This window comes from Montipora capricornis, chromosome 2, assembly GCF_036669925.1.
Source record: "Montipora capricornis isolate CH-2021 chromosome 2, ASM3666992v2, whole genome shotgun sequence".
Taxonomy (NCBI): Eukaryota; Metazoa; Cnidaria; class Anthozoa; order Scleractinia; family Acroporidae; genus Montipora; species Montipora capricornis.
This window is the reverse complement of record NC_090884.1, coordinates 66442070-66452069: the sequence shown is the minus strand read 5'-3', so window position 1 is coordinate 66452069 and position 10000 is coordinate 66442070. Positions and strand designations below refer to the sequence as shown.

The 10000-nt window shown below is 44.9% G+C and overlaps 1 protein-coding gene across 1 annotated transcript in view; it reads right to left on the bottom strand.

The window, feature by feature from the left end:
- Positions 1 to 10000, bottom strand: part of LOC138037665 (uncharacterized) — a 77385-nt gene that overhangs the window by 10381 nt on the left and 57004 nt on the right. Inside the window, exon 5 of the mRNA XM_068883566.1 lies at positions 7706 to 7774. Coding sequence (XP_068739667.1) covers positions 7706 to 7774 — 69 coding nt within the window. The remainder of the gene's footprint in view (positions 1 to 7705; positions 7775 to 10000) is intronic.

The window sequence follows — 10000 nt, the reverse complement described above, 5'->3', positions numbered from 1 at the left end:
AGAGAACATGAGCTGGAGATTGCACGTTTGGCTGTTTTAGAATGTTGACGGGTGTCCTGGAGTGAGAGAGGTTAGGGCAAAGACACCCACGCTCCCCTCATTTATCGATGGCAAGGACGACTTGGATGCTTATGTACAAAGATTTGAGAGATTTGCAGCGACAGCTAAATGGGAGAAGACAGGATGGGCTTCGAAACTTAGTGCTCTTTTGTCTGGACGTGCGCTAGAGGCTTATTCGTGGTTATCCGAGGAAGCAGCCCAAGATTATGACCGAGTAAAGCTAGCATTGATGAAGAGATATGACCTTACGGAGGATGGATATCGCCGTAAATTTAGAGCATCAAAGCCGGAAGTTGTTGAGAGCCCAGAACAGTTTATAGTGCGACTGGAGAGATACTTGTTGCGTTGGTTGGAATTGTCGCATACTGAACGTTCTTTTGAAGGCCTGAAAGATCTAATTGTGGAAGAACAGTTTATTGACTCTTGTCCAAAAGAGTTAGCTATTCACCTTCGTGAAAGAGCCCCGGAAACGCTTGACCAGATAGCGAAAATCGCCGATCAATACTTGGAAGCTCATGGAAAGCACTTGTTTAGCTCTGCGACCAAGAAGCCGTTAGTACAGTCCAGGGCGGAAGAAACAAAGAACGTACAGAGTGATTCAACAGCTCTCCAGTGTTACAAGTGTAGTGCCCGTGGACACAAAGCAATTAATTGCCCAACTGCAGCAAGAAAGTAGTTTGTTTATTTTTAGGTTCGTGCGTAAGCGTTTCTAAATCGGTGTATTTTGTAATCTTTCGATAATTAGATTAATTGCTATTTTAGAAAGTTCTAGAAGCTTATTGTGAGAGTATATAAGTAGACGAGTCCAAGCGGAGTTTTTTAAAACTAGTTTTTCACAAGCGAAGAGAGTTGGCGTTAGCCGTGTTTAGTCAAGTGTGACAGAAGCAGTGTTTATTCAAGTTGGCAGTGGCAGTGTAAGTTTGGCAAGTACGTGTTGTTAAGAGTTTTACTTCGTGGAAACTACGTTCATTTTGGAATAAAACTTCTTGTTGTTGTTCCGACAACCCTGCGTTCAGTTTAGTTTGTAAACTACCTTTCCTCAAAACATTCGAACTCGTAACAGTGGCATTTACGTGGGACTCCCTAAAGGCCAGTTTTTCTATGTGATAACCCTGGATCAATATGTGATTCAGAGGAGTACAAGGGTAATTAATGTAAAGAGTCAGTTAAGTAGATCCCTTGAGCCAAAAACGTATCACCCCCAGGATAGTGATAGTGATAGTGTGGTGATCGTGATAGCGTAGAGGTCATCACACCCAACTAGTGATCAGGGGACGTGGGTTCAAATCCCGCTCAGGGCAATTACAGTTTTCCCCAGAAGTTATCCAGTGTTGAGTTTCCAGTAACTTTCAATATATATATACTTATATACTTATATACTTAACTTTTTATACTTTGAAATTGCAACGTTTATGAAAACGGGTGTACATATATACGCTCATTAGGCTTTTGCACGCTCACTAGCTCGCTAGTTTGAGCACTCTGGCATGGCTTGGATATACCACATGTGTGGGACATCTGGGGTGGCTTTATAGCTTAACCTCCATCCTAGACATCAGTATTGCACTGATGAGGCCCAGAAGCCCATCATAGCACGTTTCATACCAGATTTGTGGTAAACTAACTGGCTTTTTCTTTTTTTGTTGGACCCTGTCCTAAGTACCTGCCGGGAGGGAACGGCGTGGGTCCTACCCTAAATTGTTTTCGGTATGTCTCAGCCTACGCTTGTATCCCCTCTGTGGTCTGATATTGTTGAGAATCTCTGTTTCTGGAGCTGGCCAATCTAATTCGCCATCCCACATGGATACCAGTCCTGGTGGCTCTTATGCTGATAGAGTCACTCTTGGTGCTGTTGATTCTCGTCCAAAAGTTTCCAGTGTAGCTCCGCGTCGCAGGTCTTATCTGTCTTCTTTTGAAAGAGAGCATTTTGATGTTTTGAATGTCATGCCTGATCGTCCTGCTTCTGCATACTTCACACTCCCTGGCGGCTCAGTTACGACTAAGCAAATCTTTGATAGCTTGGTGAGAGATGGCTTTCCTCCAACGTCAGTCCGTTGTCTTCAGAGATCCCAGAATGGGTCAGTGGTCCTCGCCTTCACGAAAGAGGAGATCCGAAACAAATTTCTGCAGCAGTCGTCTTTCTTTGTTGGAAACCAGCCTCATGCAGCTCATCTTGCAGGCAGAGCCTTGTCTTATGTTGTTGTGTACGACGCTCCTTTTGAGTTCTCGGCCTTGACCTTCCGTTTGTCGAAGTATGGCACTGTTTACCCCCAGCGTCGCTCCTCCGTCCAGGGCTTCCTCCAGGTCCAGAATGATATCTGTACTCTTCGCATGTGTATCGATGACCCCATCCCGTCATACCTTCGTTTTGGTAAGTACCTTCTTCGTGTCCAGTACGAAGGCCAGGTGAAGACCTGTAGAAGATGCAACGAGCCAGGTCATTTGGCCCAAGAGTGTCGTCAGATGCTCTGCTTTAACTGTGAAGTGATTGGCCATCATGCCCGTGATTGTCCTGCTGGGGTTCGATGCTGTATTTGTAAAGAACCTGGCCACATGGCCATTGACTGCCGCCACTCTTGGTATCGCCGCCCGCTTTCGCATCGTGATGCCGTTGATGCTGAGCCCCCGAGCCAGCCTGCTGCTGACCCCCTTCCCGTGGATGTGCCCCCCACTACTCTAGATGCTGAGAATGCTGATTCAGGTGACGTGGATCATGATAGCCCCCCAGTGGAGAATGCAGAGGAAGATTCGACAGGGTCTGAGGACGATTCCCTGGAAGCTGAATTTGACCAGCCCTTGGCCTCGGCCCTTTCTTCTGAGCCTGCGCCTGACCTTTTAACTTCTCAAGGCCTCATCAAGGATGCCCCTGATGTTCAAGTTCCCGGAGTGCAGGAATTTCCCGTTTCTTCCCTGACCGATACGAGTGTTGAGAGTGACGAGTCTGAGCCTGAGAGTATTGCCACAACTGAACTGATGAATTCCGCCGCTGTGCCTGATAATGTGGCTCCTGTTTCTGAGCGGCCCTCTCACCGAAGGAAGAGACCTCGACATGGCGCGCTGCTTTGGGCAAGTCGTCTCTTCTGTCTGTAGTAAGTGAGGATGCCCCCACTTAGTTTAGCCTTCTTAAAGTGTGCTACGATAAATGTTAGGGGTTTAAGTCAACGTAAGTTTTCGCTGGTCTCTGATTTCTTTCGTGCGTCACGCCTAGACTTTTGTTTCATTCAAGAAACTATGATTTCGAATGACGCTGTTCTACGCTCCTTCTCATCTTCGTGGCCGGGCCCCAGCTTCTGGGCCCCTGCTGTCGGGAGGAGAGAGGGGGTAGGTATCTTGTGTTCTGATGTTTTTCGTAATAATGTTTCTGTTTGGCAGAAGGATCAAAGTGGGCGCATTCTCAGCTTACTTGTTAAGTTTGACGATTTCAATCGTAATCTAGTTAACCTTTATGTGCCGACGATTCCGGCTGAGAGAAAGATTTTCTTTCAGTCGGTCCCGTCCTTTTTTCTTCCAAACTCCCGGCTCCTGATTGGGGGGGGGGGGGGGGGGATATGAATTGTTTTGACTCGGCGCTTGACAAATTGGGTAGGTCGGTTTCCCTTGACTCCGGCTTCTCGGACCTAAAATCTCGCTGTAACCTCCGTGACGCTTGGCGTCTTTTGCATCCCCGAGACAGGCAGTTCACCTGGTTCAGCCCAGACCATTCAATTGCCAGCAGACTGGATACCTTTTTGGTCCCGCGGTTTCTGTGTAATCAAGTCACTAGGTGCGATATTCTCCTATGCGTTTTCTCAGATCATGACTTTGTTATTGTAGACTATGATATTGCGGCTCTCCCCCTGCGAGGCCCGGGAGTTTGGAAGTTTAACAATTCTCTCCTCGATCACGAATCCTTTTGTTTAGAGATTTCGGATTTAATTGAGCAGTTTCTGGCCTTTCGGCATTGCTTTGCTTCTCAGCGCGATGTTTGGGAGTCTTTAAAATCTGACATTAAGCTCACTGCGATCGCCTTTCACGTCGTAAACATCGTTTACTCTCGTCCCACAAGGTTTTTCTAACCAATGGCTTGATTGTCCTGAAGAATCGTTTGGCTTCGGGCGATGTTTCTGCTAGTCCTGAAATTCTGACTTCAGAGACTGCTCTGCGGTCGCTTTTAGATTCCGAGCTCGAGGGTTCTAAGATTCGCAGCAGGGTTAAGTGGGCAGAAGAGGGGGAGTCTCCCTCTGGTTTCTTTCTCGGTCTTGAAAATGAGACACACGAGAAAGGCTCCGTCTCCTGTCTTTGATTCTGAGGGACAAGAGGTTTTTTCCCTCCCTGACATGACTCAAGCTCACGAGAGTTTTTATTCGTCCCTATTTTCTGAAGAGCCAATTGACCCTGTAGCCCAATCTCATTTGTTTGAGCACGTTACCCGCCGGTTATCGGATGCTGAGCGCGAATCATGCGAGGGTCTTCTTTCTTTGAAAGAGGCGACCGAGGCCCTTCGCCTCTCTAATAGGAACAAAACGCCCGGTTCTGACGGCTTAACTGTTGAGTTTTATTCTGCGTTCTGCTCCCTCTTGGGGCCCCTTTTAGTTGATATGTTTAATGAGTCTCTCGCCCATCGTGAGCTGTGTGACTCTATGAAATCGAGTGTTACGCGTCTTGTTCATAAGAAAGATGATCGTAGAAATCTAAAAAATTGGCGTCCCATTTCGTTACTGAATGTGGATTATAAGATTTGTTCAAAAGCCCTTTCCCTCCGTTTGAAAAAAGTGTTGGGGTCTATTGTAGACCCTGATCAAACGTGTTCTGTTCCAGGTAGATCTATTTCTTCTAATTTGGCTCTTCTTGGCGATACACTCGATTTTATTGAGAGAACCGGCGAGACAGGTATTCTCGTCTCTTTAGACCAGGAGAAAGCCTTCGATCGCGTTAATCGGTCCTTTCTGATGAATCTTTTAGAACACTTCGGGTTTGGGCCCTCCTTCTGTAGCTGGATTTTCACTTTGTATAACGGCGCTTATATGCGTATCCTAGTTAACAATTTCCTTTCCGATCCTGTTCCGTTGCTGCGGGGGGTCAGGCAGGGCGACGCCCTGTTCCCTATGCTTTATGTTCTCTGCGTTGACGTTTTAGCCTGCCTCTCCGCTATCGAAGGCTTTCTCTTGCCGGGGGCTGGTGGTGTCCAGTTTGAAGTCGGCCAGTATGCTGACCATACTACGGCCTTTGTTAAAAACGATTCTACCCTTTTCTCACTTTTTGACGCGATTGCGTTTACGAGCGTGGCTCTGGTGCGAAGCTTAATTTGTCCAAGACTGAGGCCATGTGGCTTGGTGCCTGGAAAGATCGCCTCGACGAGCCACTTGGTCTCACATGGGTTAGGAAAATGAAGATTTTAGGCGTTTTCTTCGGTACTGTTGACGTTGAGGGCGATAATTGGGACCCTCGTTTGTCCAAACTTGACAAAACTCTTTCTAGATGGAAGTCGCGATCCTTTATTGGGAAGGTCCTTAAGTTGCTCTATTAGTACCCCCTAAATGGGTTTATAGTAAACTTAATAGTCTGATATGGCCCTTTTTGTGGCGCGCTCGATTGGAGACTGTAGCACGTAAATCGCTTATTTGTTCTGTTGATAGTGGAGGTTTGGGTTTAAAGGATTTTTCTTGCCAGGGCCGCGCCTTGCGGCTTGCGGCTTTAGTTACTTCCGTGTCCGATTCTAGTTCTAAGGGTTTTTACCTTGCTAAGTATTTTTGTGGCTCTGTGTTAGCTCCTTTGCGGCCGGAGTGGGCCGGGCTGCGTGATAACCTAACTCCAAGCGCTGCCCGCCCCACTGCCTTTTATGCGAGTGTCCTTTCTTCCTTTCAGGCCACTGATTTACCTCCTGGGTTTACTTACACGTCTCGCGCCTTTTACAAGGTTTTGCTAGCGAATTTCTGCACCATCCCGATTTTCCCTGCCCTCTGATCAGGCTCCGTCCCCTCTCAGTTTTCCCTTTCTCGGCATTGGGGTCTGATCCGCGATTCATTTACTGAGAACTATAAAAATGATCTTGCATGGTTGATTACCCTCCGTGCCGTTAAGGTGCGACATTCTCTTCACACCTGGGGCTACATTCGCTCTCCTCGCTCTGCTTTATGCGCCCGTCTAGAGACCATTGATCATTGTTTCTTGGCTTGTCGTAGGGTTAAATTGGTCTGGTTTCTTTTTGTCCCCAATTGCCCCTTCGTGTTTTTTTAACAATTGCCGGTGCCCGAAAGGAAGTGCCTGCATCTGCTTTTGTACATCATCAAGTCGATTCTGTGCGATATTTGGAAATTTCGTAATAAGGCTACCTTTCACAATGGTGGGGAGGACTCTAGAGCTATCGCTAAGTTTATTATTGCTGATGTTAAACGTAGGATCCAAGTTGACTTTCATCGCTTTTCTCAGAATTCTATCTGGGTTCATCCAGCTGTATGTAAAGTCTGTGCTGATAAGCTTGTATTTTTCTTTTAGCTGTAGCCTCTTCTCTTGAGTAATTTTGTAAATATTGTTTTTATTTGGTTTTTGAATAAAGTTTTACGATATCACTGTCTGCAGTTAGATATAGCTCTATGGCATTACAAAGCTTTTGCTTTCATGTTCAAATTGAGCACTCTACTAGGTTGAGCCATTGCCGCTAGCAATTGCACATGCTCACTAGCTCGCTAGTTTGAGCACTCTGGCATGGCTTGGATGACTTGGATTTCAAAGTATAACCTTTTATACTTTGAAATTGCAACGTTTTTGAAAACGGGTGTACATATATACGCTCATTAGGCTTTTGCACGCTCACTAGCTCGCTAGTTTGAGCACTCTGGCATGACTTGGATGTACCACATGCGTGGGACATCTGGGGTGGATTTATAGCTTAACCTCCATCCTAGACTTCAGCACTGCACTGATGAGGCCCAGAAGGCCGAAACAGTACTGTCTGCAGATAGATATAGCTCTTTGGCATAACAAAGCTTTTGCTTTCATGTCCAAATTGAGCCCTCTCCTAGGACGAGTCATTGCCGCTAGCCCTTGCTCACGCTCACTAGCTCGCTAGCTTGAGCACTCTGGCATGACTTGGATGTACCACATGTGTGGGACATCTGGGGTGGCTTTATAGCTTAACCTCCATCCTAGACATCAGCACTGCACTGATGAGGCCCAGAAGGACGAACCAGTCCTGTCTGCTTTACTTTTAAAAAAGAGATAAAGATAATTAATATTTTTAAAATTCAATTTATATAAATGGCATCACGAATTTGCTTACAATTGTGACGCGTGAAAACTTGCAAAGGAAATGGAACCAATGCGAAATTTTCATTAAAAAAGTGTAACGTAAAGAAAAATATGGTAGTTCTCATAAAATAGTTTGTATAAAATACAAACACAGTTTTTGCTCTCGTTTTAGTATATACTTAAACAGTGAGATAATATAGCGCATAAATATTGTTTTAACTCAATTATTCCTGTATTTCAAATTTGGGCTTTCCCGCGATAAACAAGCATTTTTACGAGATTTTTATTTTACTCTGCGGTCATTGTATTTTGAGGATGTGTTCGCTATCTTTTTTTTGAAAAAATTACTCTGTACTTTAGCTTAATAATAACTTACAGTAATTAATTTATAGCAAGCTTCACGTATGTCATTACCTACCGAGACCCGTATTTGGGTTAAGTCCTTAATTCCTTTATTCGGCATACTGACAGTAGTGGACGTTTTGTTCTGGAATTGAAAAGGATACAAGAAACAGTCTTCATGTAGAGTATATCTCAGCGACACTACACAACAAAACATATAATAAGTTGATTATTATTCAACTGTTTTGTACTAAATTTTTAGTAAATGAATTGTAAACAACCGGGAACGCGTGACAGATTTGTGCGTGCGGGGCAACGTCCGCATCTGATCGTTCCCAGAGCTGCGATCCTCTTGACCAGCGTCACCGATCGAGAGCTCTGGCTGGTACCAATTTTTCAGTCCGAGAATCGTGGACCTCCGGTCAACTAGGCAACCGTAGGATTCATAGTGAAAATGGCTATTAAAGTCTCTGCGAAGATTAAAAGAATGATCTTTTTCACGAAGCGTTACGTTTGGCCTTAGGACTTTTAGGTTCTGCCGACCTTCAAATGAAATAAAAGCAGTATGACGTTTTGAAATCCGTTGTCATTGACAACAACGATGTTTAAATGGTAGACTTTCGCTGGGTCACCTGAATGATTGTCGATGATTGTTGTTACTTTGTTAGGGGTAAACCCATTTAAGATTTCACCTCTTAGCGACCTCTTTGTAATCTAATATTCTATGTCAAAATTTGCATAACAAGCTTAACACAAATAATAGCCACGCACAATACAAGTTTATTCGCATCTGGGTTCTGGAAGTAATTTTGAGAGTGGAAATCAAGTTTACGGACAAAGGCAAACACAAGCCCACGAGGCTGCATGGAATATTTAATCACTGGCGGCAAGGACTCGAAGGGTACAAAATTATAAGGATTTGTACGGGAATCTCGATAACAAACTGGAAAAGATATTTACAAGGATAATTTATCGATAATTAAGCCGTACTTTATTGTCGTGGTGACTTTCTCGCTTTTTGTGTGGTTATTTGCCTGACTGAACGCGATTTAAGCGACTTCTCAAATTCCCGGGTTGTCACTCGTACCTAAATAAAGGAAAGGCTCGAAATAATTTCTAGCTTACCTCAGATCTCCTCTGATAAAATCACACTTCTCCGGTATCAGTCAAGGTCCAGCGAGTAATCATTGCTGAGAAAAGAGGCTCGTTTACAACGAATTTGGACACGGCTGGTCAACTGTTCACTTACTTGCTCTCACCGTATCGAGGCTCAAGTAAAACATGGACCCCAGGTCCGTGGACCATCCCTGTGGACCCGGTCCATGGACCTTTTCATGGACCCAGTCCATGGACTACCCGTGTGGACCACCCCTCATTTTGTAAACTTAACACGGTTTACAAGCAGAAAAGTCTTTAGACGAAAGAGAGAAGTGATCCTCGCACTTATCTGGAGAATTTAAGCAGGAGTCCATGACTAGGAGCGATCAACTCCCATACTAAGCCTATGTCACAGTATTTTTAAAGACTATGAGCCCATGTACGATCTATTTTTAGACTACTTTTTCTGCAAAAAAGACAAAGACAATTCCGGTTTGGTAATCGGACTCCTGCAGGAATCTCATTAGCGAGAAATTCAATCTAAAAATAAATCGTGGTCTGTGAAAACGCCGTGACAGGAATATAGGGCTGTTGGTCGCTCCTAGTTACGGGCTACTGATTTAAGGGATATCCTGTTATAGACACATTTATCATCTATTTGGTGGCTCCAAAGTGATCCGTCTATAACCCGCTTTTCAAATATAAGTTCATTTCATTCATAGTCCTCCACCGGATCAGATGAGCCCAACAAATTGACCTGCTCCCAAAAGAGTGGCTTCAAAGCTCAGTCGGTAGAGCGTTGCACCAGCATAGCACGGGTTCGAATCCCGTTGAAGCTGCCTGAATTTTTCAGGTGTCAGTAAGGAACAATTGCTTAAATTGTCCAGAAAAGTGTGAAGATCACTCCCCTTTATCGTCTAAAGATTTTTCTGCATGTAACTTTGCAAGTCCATGGACCGGGTCCACAGGGTTGGTCCATGGACCTGCGGTCCATGTTTTGTATACGTCCCAAGTAAACGGTTGACCAGACGTGTCCAAATTCGTTGTAAGCGAGCCTCGAAGGATTTTGAAAAATTTTCCCTGTTTCTCAGGAATGGATACTCTCTGGACCTTGAGACTTGGTCAAAGAGAAGTAAATTTATCCGTGTGGGCATCGCCGGAGTTTGAGCGTGACTGACGCCGGATAAGTGTGATTTTATCGGCGAGATGTGAGGTAAGCTAGAAATTACTTTCCAGCCTTTCCTTTATTTGGGTATGCGTGACAACCCCGGAA